This window comes from Aethalodelphis obliquidens, unplaced genomic scaffold (assembly GCF_003676395.1).
Source record: "Aethalodelphis obliquidens isolate GAN/ISIS:26980383/991018 unplaced genomic scaffold, ASM367639v1 scaffold9, whole genome shotgun sequence".
NCBI classification, from domain to species: domain Eukaryota; kingdom Metazoa; phylum Chordata; class Mammalia; order Artiodactyla; family Delphinidae; genus Aethalodelphis; species Aethalodelphis obliquidens.
Window position 1 is genome coordinate 32963092 of NW_020837953.1, and position 19986 is coordinate 32983077.

At 48.7% G+C, this 19986-nt stretch overlaps 1 protein-coding gene and 1 long non-coding RNA gene across 2 annotated transcripts in view; both read right to left on the bottom strand.

The window, feature by feature from the left end:
* MAN1C1 (mannosidase alpha class 1C member 1) overlaps window positions 1-15990 on the bottom strand; it is a 149101-nt gene extending 133111 nt beyond the window's left edge. The window contains exon 1 of the mRNA XM_027109648.1: window positions 15643-15990. Within this exon, the coding sequence (XP_026965449.1) occupies window positions 15643-15693 (51 nt within the window). The 5' untranslated portion in view covers window positions 15694-15990. The remainder of the gene's footprint in view (window positions 1-15642) is intronic.
* LOC113622016 (uncharacterized) lies at window positions 7771-9604 on the bottom strand. Its single transcript, XR_003433381.1, has 3 exons — window positions 9347-9604; window positions 9051-9200; window positions 7771-8305 (listed from the first exon to the last, which is right to left on the bottom strand). It is a non-coding gene; the product is annotated as an uncharacterized LOC113622016 (long non-coding RNA).
* Window positions 15991-19986: the final 3996 nt, after the last annotated feature.

A 19986-nucleotide genomic window follows, 5' to 3' on the forward strand; every position in this document is an offset into this window, starting at 1 on the left:
GGAACCTTGGTCGTGTGTGTAGAAGACCACACACAGCATGTGACATGCGTACCCAGATGCCTGCGTGTTTATGTGCACATGTGTGCTTCTATGCGTAGCTCCAGATGCACTCAGAGACTGCATGTGGGTGTGTACCTGCACACAAACATACACTTAATTTAGGTATGTGATTATACCAAAGCACTTAATTTAAGTATAAGTGATTATACCAAAGCACATGTAATACATATTAGTACAAATATTGACATGTACACACATACCCACAGACACTCACACAACAGATAGGTCCAAACACACGTACACACTGCCAGGCGTATATTCCCAGACACAGATGTGTCTCGACCTCAAGGCCCTCACACTTTCCTCCTCAGACTCAAGTGTCTCTGTGCCTTCCCCTCCTATTAAACCCAAGGCAAAGAAACATTGTGCTGTGTGGGTCTTTCATGCAAAACACTTTATAGAGACAAATAACAGCAGGGGGAGAGACAAATTAAGAGGTGTAATAGGCAAGAGGGAAAATATCTGCTTTCAGGTGCAATTTAAAATGAAATGCAGCATTGATGAGACAGAAAATACTGCAGGGAGGCCTTTCCGACAGAAGAAGCGGCCCAGACGGGCTCTCGTAAATCTTGCTTATTCCCTGAGGCCTGTTACCCTTGGCCGTTGGGACTCAGACATCCTTCTGCCTCTGGCCAGACCACTGACAGCAGACCCTCCCCTGATGTTTAAATACCTTTGGCATGTAAATTTCTTTCAATTGAGAATAAAAGATAGCTCTGGGTAACAGGTGCAAATATTTTGGTCACTGGCGATGATTCGTCCCTCCCAACCCCACAAGCACACCTGGCTTAAATGTAAAATTCTAATTTAGATGTTTCAGTCTCTCCTGAGTTTGATTGGCGGCACTCAGTTCCCTGAAACCAGCTGTGAACATCAGAGACAAGCATGTGGTCCACTTGGGTGCAGGAGCCCAGAGACCTGGTCTGGCTTCTTCCAATCTCCAACGCCCAAGAATCTCCCTTCCGGAACCCACCTTGGGAAGGGGGAGGCTTGTCTTTGGAGAACTAGGCAGGAACTCAGCAGGCATTGGAGGCACCGCACATCATTCCACATGGAGAGTGTAGGGGAATCACTGTTCAGTCCCCTGAGAAGGGAGGACCCAGGAGAAGGGGAGGAAGGCAAGGCAGAGTCTCAGAAGGCTGTATCTGTTTGAACTGGATCCTCACTGTGATTGTGACACCTAGACCAGTCTCTGGATTGCTGGTGAGCCAGGGTAGAAAGTGAGGCTGCATCAGGATTCCACAGATTCAGCCTACAAAAACCAGAGCCCAGAGGGGACAACTCTATTTCAAACTGATGTCATGTTGGTGATTACACCAAGCTGGTGATACCATAACCTTTTATAATCTCCCTAGCAAGCTCACTGAAACTCTGGAGCTCCCATCCCACCCCCATACGCCTAACCCCCATAGACTTCACACACATTATGGCTCTTCTCTCACTGGATTTTTATTATTCATATACTGTCCCACAGCAAACTTAGATCCTCATGGCAGGGACCATGGCTCGTTCACTTCTCTAATTGCCCTAGGTCTTAACTACAATACCTCACATATGGGTACTGTGTTTGTTGAGTAATGAATGAATAAATGTGGGAGTGGATGTCCATTTCACAGATGAGGAAACCAAGGCTCAGGGAAGGGAATAATAATGAACCAACATTTTCAATGTGCTGAACACATATTGCTTCATTTACTTTTCAGAGCACTCTTATGAGGTAGATATTATTAATAGCCTCACTTTACAAATAAAAATACTAAGGCTAGAGAGATTCAGGATAAGTTAACAAGTATCTTTCTCAGTTCAGTTCAGACACTTAAGTGGGACTGGGAACAGAAATGAATAGCATTTTAAAAATCTATTCTGTCAACAAACATTTATTGAAATTAGATACTAGGTATTGCACTAGTCTCGGGTTGGTCAAAGATGAGCAAAGCATGGTCCCTGTCAGTATTGATTCATTCACTCAGTGAAGAACTACTTGTTGAACACCTACTATGTGCCAGGTACAGAGGGGCTGGGGAAAACAGCCCTGAATAAGGCAGATGTGAAGCCTAACTTCAGGGAGCTTCTTGTCTAAGAGGCAACGGGGACCAATTCAACCCATCAGGAAGGGAACTACCATGCACTGGGCACTGTGCTGAGTGCTTTGTTCTCATCCTATCTACTCTCACGATGGCCTTCTCTGAAGTAGGCTTTGAGATCCCAACTTAACAGATGGGGAAACTCAGGCTCAGGGGTGTGACGTGACTTGTCCACCCAGGGAATAATTTGCAAGTATGAGAGAAAACCAGACTCATCTAATCCCAGAATCAATGCTCTTTCTGTTAATAATACAAATAGTAACTAAGATTAATGGGGCACACACTATGTGCCAAACCCTTATAACAGAATTCGTAGAAGCTCACTTATTTAATCCTTACAACCATCCCATGAGACAGGTACTATTATTACTGGCATTTTATAGAAGAGGAAACTAAAGCACAGAGATGTTAAGGCTCTTACCCAATGTCACACAGCTGGGAAGTGGCAGAGGGGGGATTTGAGTCCAGTTGGTCAGGCTCCAGAGCCCTTCATGTCTTTCAGCGTCTATTGCTCCCCATCATATAATGCCAAGAGAGCAGGTGCTATAGGAAGTCAGAGCAGGGAAAGAGCACTGGACCCAGGCAGAATTTTCACAGGCTTGTTGGGAGGATTATATGAGCTCATTCAGCCATTCAATAAGTATGTAAAGAGCACCTGCTGTATTCCAGGCAATATACTATGCTTTGGTGATGCAATGATGAGCAAAAATAGACACGTTGTTCCCATTGTGGAGCTTACAGTCTTATGGGGAAGAGGAGTCTAAACAAATAAACAACCCCCAAATAACTCTGCAAGCTGAGATAAAAGTGAGGAAAAAGAGAGATGCTGCTCTAAGAACATGTAACGATGGAGATGGACCTAGACTCGGGTTGAGTGAGAAGTGGTCAGGGAAGACATCCTCTAAGGATGAGTGTAGTTACCTAAGCAAAGAGGGATTGTGAGAACACCCAGGCTGAGGGGACAGCATATGCAAAAACCCTGCAGTGGAGAGAATATGGTACTTTTGAGAACAGACAAGCCAGTATGTCTGGAGTAGAGAGAGTGAAGGGGAAAGACAGGAAGCATCACTGAATGACTTAGGACAGGAGCAGGAATGTGTGTGAAGGGGTAGGTGGGTGGGTGGATTCAGATTAACATTTTTAAAAGGCTACTATAGCTACAGTGTGAAAACAGACTGGAAGGCAGGAGTGAATGATGTGGGTGCCTTTCAGAGGATATTGCAGTAGCCTATGGTGGCTTGGATTGGGGAGATGGGAGATGCACAAGACCCCAGGATCCAAATCATGCTTAGAATCCCAACTGAGAGGACTTGGTGATGGCTTGAGATTTGACGTTGATAGAGAGGGAGATGTCTGCAAGGATTCCAGGTGTCTAACTTGCCAGGGGCATTTGTTGAGGTGCGAGACGTGAATTAGGCTGTACGGGGCTTCCAGTCTGCTCATTGAGAAGGTTCTGGGCAGTTGGTGCGGAATCTGAATCTCAAATGGTCATTAGTTCCATTTAAAATCAAAAACTAGAGATAAAGCTAAACTGAGCCAAGAGACGATCATCGGGCAGCTTCCTTAAAGGCCTCCAGACAAATTCAGCCTGGGCAAGAGAGGCACGGATGACGGGGCCTGCTGGGTGAGAGCACACCAGGCTGGTCTAGAGACAAAAGTTCCCGCAGGTGTCCCTGACTCTCTCCAGCAGGCTGCAGGTCCCGGTCGGTACCTTGCTGTGCAGGGGGTGGCTAATTTCAGGGTCACAGAGCCAGAACACCTGCTCTCAGTCTCTTAAAAGAAGATCATGAAAGTTTCTTTTCAACACTTTGCCTGAGTCCCCAGTCCTGAGGTGGCCCAGTCAGCCAGCCAGAAGCAAGAGTTCTCAGCGGGGAGCAATTTTGCACCCAGGGAACATTTGGCAACGTCTGGAGATAATTGTGGTTGTCACAATTGGGGGAGGAGTGTTCTACTGGCATCTAGTGGATAGAAGTCAAGGATGCTATCAGACATTTTCCAGTGAACAGGACAGTCCCCCCTTCCCAACTGTCCAGCCCCAAATGTCAGCTGTGCCAAGGGTGAGAAACCCTGGCTTAAAGCCAAGGCTTTGAAGTCAGAGAGGCCTGGGTTTGAATCTCGGCTTTGCCACACATTGGCTAGTTCATCTTGGGCAACTTGTCTGAACTCTCTGAGCCTCAAGTTCTCCATCTGTCAAATGGGGTCAATAGTAATGCATACCTCAGAAAGATGACGGGAGGAATACATGAGATAACTGGCTGCAAAGAGCCCGAAGCATATGTTCTGCTCATCTTCCATGTGAGCAGGGCCTGGGTTGGACTTGTTCTTGATCTACCTTCCAAAGCTAAGTCCTCAGTACGCTGGAGAAGGGGAAGCAGGGTGGTAAGAATGAGGACCCTGGAGTCAGAGTGCCAGTCTGGACTCCATCTCCTACCAGTAGCGAGACCCTGGGAAAATTGCTCATCTCTTAAAGCCCCAACTTCCTCATCTGTGAAATGGAGATGATCACATAGGGTGGTTGTGAGGACTACAGGAGCCAACCATTGTAAATGTCTTAGCACAGAGTCTGGTGCACCATGAGCAGTGGATAAGTGCGAACCAATGTTATAAGATAAGAATTAGTGCTGCTTCATTTCCCAGTGGCAAACAAGCTAGCAACCAGACTGAAACTTTGTAACTCAGGGTTTCCAGGGAAGTTCCAATTTCAAATACTCTGTTCATGGTCTCTATGAGGGCTTTCATTTGCCAGACTGTACACACCGATTTTCATTTCAGAAAATATGGTCTCTATCTGGATTGTCATAATAGTGCTGTTTATGCAGTCCTCTTGCGCTAAGCACTGCTCAGATAAGCCCCTCCTCTCCAGGAGTTTCTAGATCATCCAGCTCAAAGGTAGAATGTTGCAGATGTGAAATCTAAAGATCAAAGTGCCCGTAAGTAATTTGCAGTTAGAGGCAGAGCAGAGGCTGGATCTCATCAGTACTTGAGAATCCCAGCTAAGGCCACTTCCACACGTATCATAAGGTTTCTTCTCACTTCCACAGTCCTGGGTTACATTTACCTCACTGATGTCATTGAGGGTTAAATGAAATAATCCACGTTAATGTCTTAGCACAGTGCCTGGCATATAGCAGGAACTAAATATTAGTTATTATTATTTATGGTATGGGCACTTTTAAAGGACATGTAGAATAACTATCTTTGAATCTCATAAAAGTACATTTCCAAAAGCTTACATCAAGCCCCATAAAGCTAGAAATGAAACAGGATCTTTAAAATGTAACCCCGGCATAACTTAGTCATCCGGTTCCACTTACTAATATCAGGGAGTCTTTATCTTTTGTTTAGTGTGCGTGTGTGTGTGTGTTTCTTAATGTCCGTGGATTATTGAGGCTCCAGATTCTATGCAGGATCTCAAACTATCTGCCCCTCTGGGATTAGGAATATAAGAAGGGCCCAAGGTAATAGGCAGGAGTTGCTGGAACCACGTGAACCAAACAATCATGGGAAGTTCCCTCAAAACTTATCCATTATGCCATTCAAGTGATTTCCAGAACCAGCTCAAAAAGCCAGGGTGGCAAAAGAGCATTACAACTGCAGCCTTGACTCTCATAGACCTGCCTATGAACCCAAGTCCTGCCGAGCTTACCAGGGGCTGTGTAACCTTGGGTGGTCATCTCATCTGTTTGAGCCTCAGTTTCCTCGGCTATAAAATAGCAATGATAATAGTATTAAACTCAGTATATGTTAAATGTTAGTATTATTAAAAGAAGTAAAGAATAGCAAGTTATCGGGGTTGATAAATGAAAGAGAAAAAAGTTTGGGGTTTGACGAGGGAGTTGCATTAGTATCTTACTAGTCCCAAGTCCCAGCTCTGCCATTTGACGGCGTGACCCGGGCAGATCACTCACTTCTCTGAGCCAGTTTCGTCATCCATAAAGGGGGCCCATAATACCCCACATGAGATAACCAGTGGGCAAACACTTCGTTAGTGATAAAGCAAGAAAGACATGTTCGTTGTGGCTATGATCCCTTTTCAGAAAGAATTTTCACCATCTCACAAATATTTATTGAGCCTCAATCATAACTTTAAAATTTTGTGATGCCCTCTGATATTTCCTATTTTATTCCACTCTACTTTTTACTATTATTCAATTCTATATATTCTAAAGAAATAAAAAAAAGCCGATAGAAACCAAGCTAGTCATGTCCACCAAGTATTTCTGGATCTCTGCCTTTGGGGCACAGGGTAGGATCGCCCTGCCCCCTTGTGGTTAAGTAGAGCCATGTGACTGGTTCCAGCCAATGAGCTGTGAGCAGAAACAACGGGTGTCACTTCTAGGCCAGAACATTTAATTGCCAGGGCCATATCCTCCAGAGCTCTGGCTTTCCCTCTGGCAAGGTGACTGACAGTGATCTAGATGGCAGCTGCTCCCTCAGCCAGAGTCCCTGCGTGACCATGACGAGCAGGACCTTCTGCACATCTGCTTTGGCTGCGCTGGCACGGAGCTTACATGAGAAATTAATAGGTGCTGTGTTGAGGCACTGAGACCACAGGGCTTTAAAAAAGTTTTTAACTTAAGGAAATGTTTAAGGTTAAATTAAATTTAATAATATATTTTATTTAATCCAATATAGCCAAAATATTATCATTTCGATTATTATTTTAAAAATCAGTAATGAGATCGGCTACATTTTTTTTTTTTACATGCCAGGTCTTCCTGATCCAGTGTGTATTTTACATTTATAGCACATCTCAATCCAGACTAGCCACGTTTCAAGCGTGCCGTAAGCCCCGTGTGGCTAGTAGCTACTGGACTGGACAGCACAGCTATAATGGCTAATGACCCTCACGCTGACGCACACTATTCTAAGGTGGCTGAATACATAAATCTTTATCCCATTTCAGAGGATCTTTAGAAAAGGAAATCCAGTGTCTTGTAACATATGTTGTGGCTAGATTTTAGTTCTATTTTTCCTCATTTCGCCTGCAGTGGGGGGACTTCTTCTTCCAGGATAACAAATGGCTGTCATTTCCCACCCTTTAGCTAATCACTCAGCCCTACTCTTCCTCCAAGAAAAAGAGGGCGGGAGCTTTCCAGTGGCCCAGGTAAAAGTAAAGAAAAAAACTATGATTATTTAGAATGTTCTCAATACCCACAGTATTCCAGGAGTCGATTCACAAAACCCCAGGTGGAGGTGAGGGTAGGGGAGCAGCCGATGCACTTTCCCTCCACAGGATATGAACTGTAGACTTCAAGGTCATGAGGAATTATGGGGTGCTGGGGACAGAGTAGGGGGTAAGGGTGGGAGAGGGTGAATTTGATTTCATACCTTGGGGTAGACAGGATCCCTTTTAACTTTGGATGTTGGCTTGGGACCTATACTCAAGGATCAAGGGTTTCAGGTAAAGGTTAGTTCCTCTTTTATTAATTTGTTATTATGTATGTGTTATTGTTGCTACACAGCACCCACTGCTTAGAAAGTGTACTTCTTCGGGTTTCCCTGGTGGCGCAGTGGTTGAGAGTCCGCCTGCCGATGCAGGGGACACGGGTTCGTGGCCCGGTCCGGGAAGATCCCACATGCCGTGGAGCAGCTGGGCCCGTGAGCCATGGCCACTGTGCCTGCACGTCCGGAGCCTGTGCTCCGCAACGGGAGAGGCCACAGCAGTGAGAGGCCCGCATACCGCAAAAAAATAAAAATAAAAAGAAAGAAAGAAAGTAAGTGTACTTCTTCAATGTCCCAATACGTCAGGAGCATTTTTCCATGAAGTTAAATATTCTTCTGCCTTATCATTCTGACAGCCAGATAGGATATTTTAAACGGGGAGACCAAAATTTGTTTACCCAATCCACTGCTGTTGCACATTAAGGTCATTCCCATTCTTAATTGCATTTACCACTCTTACAATGCCTCGGCTCCTACAGAAGGCATGGTCAGAGGACACGTTCAGATGGAGGAAGGTATGATCACCCCACGGCGTCCTTCTGGCAAACTGAGCTTTGACCACATACGATGCCAACTTCTGTGGAAGTGAGGAGGACACAGCCTTCTCTGAGCACTGCCAGGAGAGCTGTGTGAGGTGAAGAGTGTTGGAGACCAAGGGCTGTGGGTGGCACCAGGTTCCACCACTTATTAGTTCTGTGGACTTCTTCTCCGAGCCTCTGAGAATGAGAATAATAATACGGCCCCTTGGTGTTGTTGTGAAGATTAAATTAGACTGACTATGAATTCTGGCTAAATAAGACAGATCGAGCACACACACATAACTCCACTCCCTCCTGACCCTCCACTAACATGAAGGCAAAAGGGATTTTTTTTTTAAGGCGTAAAACTACAAGGATAATTAGCCCAGAAGAGGAGATAACATTCACAAAATTTGGAAGGCCGAAAAGCAGATCAGTGGGTTGTAACTTAGGGCAACCAAGAACCCTGAACCCTAAACTGCCAACAGAGAAAGCTAGAGATAACCCAACTTATATTACAGAACCCCCTAAAGGCTCAGTGATTACCTACAGGGGCCAAGGGCGGGAGGGGCTCAAAACAGGAGAGTGGGCCCCTTCTCTGCCTTGTCTTCCCCTGCACCCAGTTACTGCTGCTGAGGGCCTGAGGACTGGGGGGGAGAGAGGCCGTCCCTCACATGGGCAGGCACAGCCCGCTTGGTGCCAGGCCCCAGGTGTCCGTGTTGGGGGAGGGTGGCGGACACAGAAACCCAGCAGAAGCGGTCTCTCCCAGGAGGAGGACTCTGCAAGGGGCAGCAGAAAGGCCAGGCTGCCATGCAGAGTTAGAAAGAATGAGCAAGGGGCCTGGAGCAGGAATGGCTGGTGGGCAGAACATCTGCTTCAACCACCCAGGCTAAGATGAGGGCCCTGAGGCCCGAGAGGACAGGACGTGGCCCCAAACACATACCCTTTAGCCTGTTCCTGTCAACTTCCCGGCCCCTGCTCTCTCTTTGCCTCCCCTTTCTCCATCCAGCCAGACAGTGGCCTCCTCCAGGTCCTGCTCCAGGAGCTTTCTTTTCAGCTTTTGCTCGGAGACATGCAGGAAAGGAAAGCCCTCCTTGACAGAAGTTTTCAGGAGGAGGAGAAAAATAAGGTCATTTCTTCTTTGTAGCTCATTAATTCCAACCCACTAAATTCATTCAACAAAGATTTATTGTGTGCCTGCTATGTGCCAGGCACTGTTCAGTAAACAAGTGGACCTACTGTGATCATGCTTCATATTGCCCCCGTTTGAGGAAAACTGCAGTCCAGAGAAGTTAGGTGACTTGCCCAAGGTAACACAGCAGCTAAGTAGTAAACTGGGATTAATGTGTCTGATACCTGAGTCCTTGCTCTCTCCACTGTCGACTCTGTAGAGGTATGGGGCACAGAGAATAGAAGGAACTAGTTAGGTAAAGCCCACATAGATTACCAGCACTCCCCAAGTCATTATAATTTTATCTCCTAAATATCAATGATCATCCACTTTGCTCCCTTTCAATCATTAACCCCCAGCCCCATCCCACTCTCCCGTCCAAACCACCTTCAGCTCTTGCCTCAACACCTGCATTTATCTCCAGGCTGGCTCACCTCTCTGGCTCCCCCTCCAGTCTGTTCCCCACACAGCAGGCAAGGTGATGCCTTTGAAAGGGAAATGCCATAGTGTCACCTTTCTACCTAAAATCTTTCCGCAGTTTCCCACTGCTTTTAGAATAGTAACAAAGCTCCTAACCATGGCTTACCAGGCTCCACATAATCTTCTCCAGCTTCATCCCACTTCCTCTTACTCCATCTGCCTGTACACGTCAGTATTTGGGTTGTCTATTGCCGCCCCCCAAATCACCCCAAATCTTAGTTCTCTCGTGATTCCTGGGTTTGACTAGGCTCAGCTGTGTGGTTCTTCTGGGTCTGGAGCCATCTGCAGGCATGACCGGGCTGGGCTTCCAAGGTGATCACTCACATGTCTGGTGGGTGATGCTGGCTGTTGCCTGAGAGTTCAACTAGAACTGTCAAATAGAGGCCACACGGGGCCTCTCCATGTGCCTTGGGATTCTTACTGCGTGACAGCTGGATTCGGAGAGAGTCTCTCAAGAGTGAACTTTCCACAGGTAAAAAAGCAAAAACCTCCCCCTCTGAACTTCAAGGCTTGGCCTGGAATTGATAGAGTATCACTTCCACGACCTTCTTTTGGTGAAGAAGTCACAAGCCAGCCCACGCCGAGGGGAGGGGAAACGAGCTCCATTCCTTGATGGGAAGAATGTGTGGCCTTCTTTTGTCCACCACAGTCCAGCTCAGCTGCAGATCACAGAAACCACCGCAGTTCATTTAAGCAGAAAGGAATGTAATACAGGGAAACAGTGCTCACACACTGCTGGGAGGGCTGGAGAGGTTGGTCCTAGGCTGAGATCCCCAGAGTAACACTGCAGCCTCTGTCATGACTGGGAAGCCAGGAATCTGGTTGCTGCCACCACCACTGCTGGCTGCAGGACTATACTCTGCCCTGATCCCTGCCAGCAGGAGGGGTGCCCCCAGCTCTTCTTCTGCAATCACAAACAAGGGGCTAGACCCTGAACCCTCTGCAACTGCAGCCGCAGAAAAAAAACAACCCAGAACTCCGCTTGACTGAAAATCAGAAAAGTATGACCTCAGCCTTCCTGTGTTAACGTCCATGGTTGACAGAACCTAAATCGCATCTGTATGCTTGGCTTCAGAAGTCTAGCTTCTAGGTCTGTCTAGTACAGGAAGGCACACTACGGAAGATGCTGAGTAAGCCAAGCTAGGGCATCTCCATGGTCCTGGGTCTTCTTTCAGTCCCAGGTAAAGTGCTCTGTTTCCTCTTTCCACAGGGCCTTTGTACATGCTGTTCCCTTCTGCCCACAATGCTTTTCCCTCTCCCCTTCTCCCCCTCTTCCTCAGAGCCCAGCCCAAGTATCTTCCTATTATTTTATCTCTCCATTTTTACAGATAAGGAAACTGAGGCCCAGAGAGATTAAGTAATTTGCCAAAGAGCACATAACCAGTAAGCAATGCAGCTGGAATTTGCACTCAGGTGGCCTGATTCCAGAGCCTGCTCTTAACAGATGATTATGTTATGCAAAGACAGTTTACCTGTGTTAAAAGACCAGGGGCAGGGCTTAAAGCTGACCTGCAAATAAGCAAGGATGACACTTCAGCAAATGTTGACGAGCCCAGAAAACTCTGAGAGTGACAGGAGGCGCAGGTGGAGGGTCTCAGGACAAGGTCGGCGCTGTGGAGCTTGGCCCCCCTCCTAGAAAACGTCGATAGGTGGCATTTCAAATACCGCGGAGCCAGAGGAGTCCACAGAGCCCTGACACTGCCGCCATCCACTAGGGAGCGGAGAGCAGCGCACACTGTGCGTCAGGGGAGGAGAACATCTCGTGTCTCTCCCAAGAGGGATTATCAGTTTCAGTGGCAAAGTCCACAGTCACAGTGGACAAAGTGTGCTCTGTGCCCATAATCTTAACAGGCAGAATTTTGTAGAGCAAAGAGATGCTGCTGAGGAGAGGGGGTCATCATAAAAGAGAGGTTGGGAGTAAAACTGGTGCCCCTGCTTGCCTCCTCTTGGCATCCAGTTCCCAGTGAAGGGAGCCAAGGAATCCAGAGGACCACAGTTAATTTTTAAAATATATGTCCTCAGTCCGTAAGTAGTGATTGGGATCATTGGCCCTCCCTAGGAATTCCTGGGCTAGAAGAATAGCATTCCTTCTTTCCTGGCTGCCGTAACTCAGGTCCCTCTAAAGCCAGCAGATGCTCAGCAAAGGAAAAAGACAAGGCCAAGAAACCTGGGTTAGCACATTTGCTCTGCAACTTACCTGATGTGTGACCTTGAGCAGGAACCTTCTCCTCTCTGAACCTACTTCCTTGTCCATAAAATGAGGGCACTGGTTGAGAACAAAGAGTTTAAACATTTTTTTCCTCTTTGCAGCAAAACCCTTTGTTCAAAAAATATCCCACATACTCCCATCCTCTAGTTAAGTAGGGCTGTAGGGAATTGGAGACTAGACCACTCAAAACACCCACCCTGTGAGGCCCATCTGGAAAACCACTCAGAGATGATGTCTAGGGTTGCTTTGAGCCCTGACATTTTAGAAATGCAGGAGTAGTTTGTAGGCACCGGAGGATTTATCTTGAGAAATAAAAAGGTTCCTAATACTGTGATTGGCTCATCCTGTGACCTGCCCACTCTGCTTTCCCATCTAGAAACTGAAAGCTTTGGGCTCAGTGGTGTCTGCCACCCCTTTCATCTTTGACAATCTAGGACTCTGCCCTGGTACGGTTATCGGAAAATAAGACCCCTGGTGAGGAGGAGTGTATGAAGGGAAGAGGTCAAGGGCAGCAAGAATAAGGTGATTTTCAGAGATTCCATGTGGGGACAACCCAAAGGGAAGCTCAGGGAGGACTGAAGCTTGTAAGAGGCAATGAACACCCAAATCAGAACTCAGCTAAAGGGGTCATAGCCACAGTTTCTATTTTAGAAGGAACAGGAGAATTAGGGGTCAAGCCGCTAAGTGTGGAATGTAATGTATGGGATGGATGGAAGGATGGAAGGATGGATGGATGGATGGATGGATAATAGGTAGATAGGTAGACAGGGGAGTGGATGGGCAATGTTTAGGAGAGCAGTTGCATGGAGGGAATGGGTGCATGTATTTGGCAGGTGAGAAGATACTCAGGTATATGGGGAAGCAGGTGAACAATGGGTAAGTAAATGGATTTGTGGGTGGGCAAGCAGATAAGCAAAAAGGTGGGTGGGCGTATGGGCAGGCTGGTGGATGTCCAGGTGGTGAGGTGGATGGATGGATAGGTTTTACAATGTAATGGAGTGAAGGGATACAATTGGATTGATTGGCTTTTTCAGTTTTCTTAGCCATCTACCCCATTTTGTCTTCCATGCCCTACTTCTGTTCACTCAAAGACATCTGAAAGGTTTATAGCGAGTCTCTGTGGAAATCGTACCACTGGTCATGTTTAAGATTATTTTATGTCATTATGAAATAATCTTAGAAGAAATCTAGATACAGCTGAAGTAACACTGCCTCACACAGTAAGAAAGATATTAATATTTCCTTTGAATCCTCTTTGAATCTTTCTGATGATCTAGTCAAGGAGAAAGTCCCGTTTAGTGCTATCTCATCTTTAGCACCTTGCCGACATGTTAATCTCTTTTTTTTAACAGGAGAAGGTAGACTTCGGAATCAGAACCTTAGCAGGTGGTGACATGGAACATTATTTCGTTTTCATTAGGTTTAGTTTTACTGTTAGTTTGTGTATATGACACAAGTTAGGATAGTTTACAAAGGGTTTCCCTTTTAAATGAACGTATTTAAGTAAAATGAGTCGGTTACATGTAAAGTATTAAGTGAATAGTATTTATCACTGAGTTAAGAGATGCCAGATATGGCAAAGTTCCCGAAGATTATGAATGTTTAGAAAACACTGGTAAGCAGAAATATGATCTGGTCACGTTACTTCCTGCCTTATCGTCTGCTCTAGATGCTTTGTGAACGGACCCCTGCCCACCATCCAGTCTCTTCTGTGCCTCTTCCCCCTCCCCACTCTGATCCAGACACACAAAACTTTTTTACATTCTATCAACTTCCCAGGCTCTCTCTTGCCTTCAGGACTTTATTTTTATTTTTTTTTGCGGTACGCGGGCCTCTCACTGTTGTGGCCTCTCCCGTTGCGGAGCACAGGCTCCGGATGCGCAGGCTCAGCGGCCATGGCTCACGGGCCCAGACGCTCCGTGGCATGTGGGATCTTCCCGGATCGGGGCACGAACCCACGTCCCCTGCATCGGCAGGCGGACTCTCAACCACTGCACCACCAGGGAAGCCCTTCAGGACTTTAAACCTTTACTTCCGTCTACCTAGAATGCTCTCCTCCTCCCTTCTAGTTGGAGAATTCTGACTCGGTACTCAGGTTGTGGTTTAGATGTGGCCTCATCCAAGAAGCCATGCCTCATCCTCCCAGCACGGTTCTATGCCTTTCCTCGCTGTCCCTCCCCCCCAGCATCCCCCATGCCTTCGTCACATCACTCAGCGCATGACAGAGAAACTGCCCAGTTAGCTGCCAGTGCTGCCTATTAGAAGGGGAGCCCCTTGAGGACAGGGACTCTGTCCAGTTCACCCCCCACTTATTCATTCAGCAGTTTGCTGAGTGCCTACTTAAGGGCCACGCGCAGTTCTAGGAGATATAGCAGTAAACAGGACAGAAAAATTCCCCATCTTCATTCTAGAGGGGGGAGTTGGACAAAAATACAAAACAAATAATGTTTTAAAAGGCATATATATTCTATATACAATTTCAGGTTGTAACAAGTCCTCTCAATAAATTAAAACAGAGCCAGGGAATTTTCTTTCTTTCTTTTTTTTTTTTTGCGGTACGCGGGTCTCTCACTGTTGTGGCCTCTCCCGTTGCGGAGCACAGACTCCGGACGCGCAGGCTCAGTGGCCATGGCTCACGGGCCCAGCTGCTCCGCGGCATGTGGGATCTTCCCGGACTGGGGAACGAACCCACGTCCCCTGCATCAGCAGGCGGACTCTCAACAACTGCGCCACCAGGGAAGCTCGAATTTTCTTTTAAAGATGGGCAGTGATGGGGACAGAGGCTGCTATTTTAGATTGGGGTCAGAAAATGCCTCTCTGAGGAGGTGATGTTTGCACAGAAACCTGAAGGAAGTGAGGGGAAGAGGGACAATAGGAACAGCAAGGGGGAAGACCCCGAGGTACAAACAGGCTTGGTGTGTTTACGGAACACAGAAGGGGCCAGCGTGGCTGGAGTGGGGTGAGCTTCCAGGAAGCATCTGGGCTGTGGCCCCCACTCAGGATGTAGGGATGAGGCTCCCCCAGGGCTGAGACCGTGCTCTGAGCAAACAGGAGGGAGGATGCCTTCTTTGCCTGCATGCCAGCCAACCCCGGGCCCTGCCTGAGAGACCACCAACATTTGCGGAGGTGCTTCCTGTTAACCTTTACCTTGGCTGACGTTTATTAATTGAATCTATTAATAGACTTTTTTTTTTGGCCTCTCCTAAGGAATAACTTCTAGAAGAAGCCTTTCTCCCCAGTTATCCCCTGCCTCGCATAATGCTTCGGAAGTGTAAATTGCTTTTCCATCCCTGATCTCTTGATCTATTTATTTATTCATCCATAACACACATCCAATTTATTGAGCAGGGAACAAGACAGACTCAGCTCCTACCCTCACCAAGCATACATTTTTGATGAGAGACACGTCTGAAGAGCCGTGGAGGCGCATTTTCTTCCCACCTTCGGTAGCTCAGCAGAGAGCTGGCTTGGCGGCACTAGCCTCGTCTGCAGGCAACAGCCAACCCCAGCTTTGGTGCGTGTCCGTGTTCCTGCCTGCTGACACTCCTCAAGACTCTTCCGCGTCCTTGGGGTGCAGCCCTGGGCCTTGGCAAGCATACTCCCTAGTGTCACTAACACCCAGACATCCCTTGTTATATTTCTTGTTACTTAGAGAAATTACGCATTCCCTCTTACCTCTTTGGCCAACAGTCCGGAGTGGGTCCTTTCTCTTGGTGACGGTTGCATGTCCAGCTGGCTGGCTGGGGCAGGCCCCTCTGCAGCAGCACTGGCCCTGTGGAGGACTTGCCTGCCGTGCTGAGAACCCAGGAGGGGGATGTTGAGAGCTCAGGGCACTGCAGACCCTACTACGTCTCTGCCTCTGAGCTTTCCCCCTGCGATCTCCACATGCACCGTGTGCTGCTACTGCTGGGTCCATGCCCTCTGCATGACAATTCCAGGACAAGGAGACAGGAAAAAGGAAGGACTCTACATTCTCATAAGTGTTCTAAAGGAGGTGACCAAGTGCCATGGGTGTAATTTAGGACTTGGCCTGGGGGTGTCACAGGCTGGGTTCTCTGGAGGCAGAATCTGAGATGGAGGTCAGCATGTAGGTGCTTAGCGGGGAGTGTTCTGAGATCAACACCTGAGGAAGGGAGGGGCAGGAAGGGAGGGGCAGGAAGGGAGTTGTCTGGAGTTGGTCAGAGATGGCTGCAAGGAGGTCTTTGATTCTCCTCCTGCCTTCAGTCCCTCATCAGTCACTGGATGTGGGCAGCCTTGAAGCGGGTGACCGCAGAAATGTGAAGGCTGCCTGCAGACAGCGCGCCAGACCCAGGGCACCAAATCTTTCACTGAAGGGTGATCAGGGCTCATGTTATGTCTACCACAAAGCGCTTCAGGAAGGCTGCCTAGAGGAAGGGGCATTTCGCTTTGGGGATGCAGGAGTGGGCAAGGAAAGAAGAGTGGTCCAGGCAAAGGGTCCGTATGTAAGAAGACCTAAGGGCAAGATATCTTGACTACACTCTTAGTGAGCTACATGACCCAAGAGGAAAGCAGGTGGATCCTTTTTTTTATGATTTAAAAAATAAATAATTAATTTATTTATTATTCATTTTTGGTTGCATTGGGTCGGTTGCTGCGCGCGGGCTTTCTCTAGTTGTGGTGAGCAGGGGCTACTCTTCTTTGTGGTGTGTGGGCTTCTCATTGTGGTGGCTTCTCTTGTTGCGGAGCACGGGCTCTAGGCACGCGGGCTTCAGTAGTTGTGGTGCGCAGGCTCAGTAGTTGTGGCTCATGGGCTTAGTTGCTCCATGGCATGTGGGATCTTCCCGGACCAGGGCTCGAACCCCTGTCCCCTGCATTGGCAGGCGGGTTCTTAACCACTGCGCCACCGGGGAAGCCCAGGTGGATCCATTTTAAGATGAAGAAGCAACAACAGAGAGGCCAGCGCTTCCTCCCAAATAAGGTTGCAATAGATGAGGGAGCCTAGCTTAGAACCACAGCTATGGATTCTGAGTCCGGAGTCCTTCCACCCTCTCCCCATTTGGACAGCAGTACTCCCCCGGCCACTCGCTTCTCCTCTTTGAGATGCCACTTCCTTCTCCACTCTCCCCCTCCGAGCCTCCGTGAACATAGTCCCCACAACTCTGCCCAGTGAAGCACTAACTTTCCTTCTAGGTCCAGCACAAATTCTGCCCTGTGAAGGGCTCCTGGGCTCCCACTTGGGTTACATTTCAGGTCAAGGGTTAGTTTGTTGTTTGGAAAGTAGAGATCAGTCTGTGGCCATGGTCACAGTTCAGACAAGGACTGAGGTCAGGACTGAAATTAGAGCTGGCTCCTGATTGAATTTCTGACCAGAGTCAAGTTGATTGGGGGCTAGGTTTAGAGCTTAATCTTTGGTAAGGGCTCAGCCTGGAACCAGGGGCAGGGCTCAGTCTGGGACTGTGATCAGGGCTTGGAATGAAGCTGGGGGCAAGTCTCAGTCTAGGGACAGTTTGGGATCTTAGCCTGGAACCTGAGTCAAGGTTAAGCCTTGGGCTGGGGCTCAGGGATGTGAATCTGCATCTGAGATTGGATTAAGGACCATCAGGTCTCTGTCTTCCCAGGCCCTGAGGCCTGGAGGCAGAGACCTGCCCACGAGTGGGCACGAGAGGCCCAGCGCGCCCAGACACAGCCCAAACTGCACCACCACTGCCATGCTGGGCCCGAGATCCTGCCACGTGGTGTATGGGATGCAGGGATCTGGGTATGAGCCCCTTGGGAACGCTGTGGCACTGCTGGAGCCTGGTGTCTGTGGGGAACGTCTGCACACATCAATGGGGCCCCAGGACAATCAGAGTCAGCTCCCAGGCAGGCCCAGAGATGGGTGCAGAGAGGGGAGGTGGCTCAGGCTGTGGTACCCCCAGCAGGACTATCATGAGAACCCCAGTGCTGCTCATCTTCAGAAAGCTGGGCCTCGCATCAACTGCCCACTGTGAGTCCCCTGGGACTGGCCCGGCCCAGACTCCTGAGAGGACAATGGCCAGGGGTAGAGGAAAGAGCCCTGGGCTGGGTGTTGGGGGCCTGGGCGCCACTGCCTCGCCTCCCCTCTCTGGGCCATCTGTAAAATGGGAGTAAAATAAATTAAGAAGGGTATTTGACAAATAAGGAAACTGACAATCAGAGAGGGGAGGGACTGACCCCTCAGGACCCACGAAGAATGCACACACGTGCAAGGCGGTGAGCCAGCACTCGGATACCTGCCACGCTGAGGGCACTGGCTGGGCCGCCAGCAGCATCAATCCACAGAGAGGAGCCCGGCCGTGAGTGGTAACACGGAGCTGTTGCCTGCTGAGCCCTGATTCCCTCAGCCCCTATACCAGAGAGGTTACACCTTAAGAATGGAGAGGGAGGAATGAAGCCCTGACACCTGCTACCACATAGCCGGACATTGAAGCCATTATGCTAAGTGAAAAAAGCCAGACACAGAAGGCCACGTGGTGTGTGATTCCATTTATAGGGACCGTCCAGAACAGGCAAATCCAGAGACAGAACATAGATCAGTGGTTGGCTAAGGGGCGGGGCTGGTCGCGGAGGATGGGGTTGAGGTGTTTCACGGAAGGGAATGTCCTTTTGGCTGATGGAATGTTTTCAACTTGATTGTAATACTAGTTGTACAACCCTGCGACTGGACTCAAAACCACTAACGTGTACACTTTAAATGGGTGAATTGTATGTTATGTGAATCATGTCTCAATACAGCTATCATTTTAAAATGAGGGGGATTTACCCTGGGATGATAAAGAAGTTCTGGAGATGGACAGTAGTGGCGGTTGCACGACAGTGTGAATGTACTTAACGCCACTGAGCTGTACACTTAAAAATGGATAAGACGGTAGATTTTATGTTCTGTATATTTTACCACAATTTCTTAAAAATAAAAAATTTCATTTTAAAAAGATGGAGGGGGGAAGTATCCCAGGAGAAGACCATGGAACCCCAAATACTCTAAGATACTAGACTCAGGACACCAGGAAAGAACCAGCATCCCTGCAGCCAGCCCCCCGTGTGGGGTAACACACACACGCGCACGCGTGCACGCACGCACACACACACATACCCACCACTCTCCAAGTCCCATAAGCCTGGTGGCTGGGGACAAAGGAAGGAAAAGCTTTGAATTGCCTCTGAGACTGGGATTTCAAACAGATGGCCTTGTAATAACAAAGTGACCACAGCACCCTGGGATCTGCCACTGCACAGCTGGGGCCAGAGATCGGAGAAAAATGAAACCGCTTCCTGTGAAGCCCCCTGTAGGCCGAGAGCTCCACAAACTGCTACAGATGCTCGACGTCAGCTCTCCAAGGAGCATAAAATACTTGAAGGCAGGGACCGCTGGATGTGCCCGGCTCCTCAGTCAACATCTGATGAAAGAAGAGTCTTCCCCATGAGACAGAGAAGAAACTGAGGCCCCGGGAGGCCACGGCCCTACCCAGGGCCACACAACCAGGTAGAGGTGGAGGCGGGGACCAGGACCCAGAGTCCCAGCTCCCTGGCCCAGGCTGGCACCGGGCAGGACTGGATTCCACCCAGAGCCCCTCCTCCAGCTGTGCACATCTGTTGGCCACCGTGGGATGAGGCAATTGCCCAGGAACCTGGCCAAGGATGCAAACATCCAGGACAGAACAACCAGAGGCGTTTCCAAGGGGTGGGGTCGGCAGCCCAGGGCCAAGCCTTGGTCCCCACAGAGTTGCCCCCTCCTGCCTGGCTCTGGGAGCTGCATTCCTAAGGCCACACTTCCCCTGTCACCCCAATTCCTCCTGGCTGGGAGGCAAGAGTCCTAGGATATTGTCTTGGACAGCTACCCCCTGGGGGATGAACTCTGCAGGCCCCTGCCCCTCTCTGGGTCTCAATTCCCCTTCAGTGTGACCAGGTTCCATCCAGCTCTGCTGGTCTTGCTCCTCCAAACTGCACGGCTCTCGCTGACACGGACTTCTTAGAACCCTCAGCCCTGCCTTCAGGTGCCCCTAGTCTGAAGGAAGAGACACTCCTCCCTTAGAAGCCCCA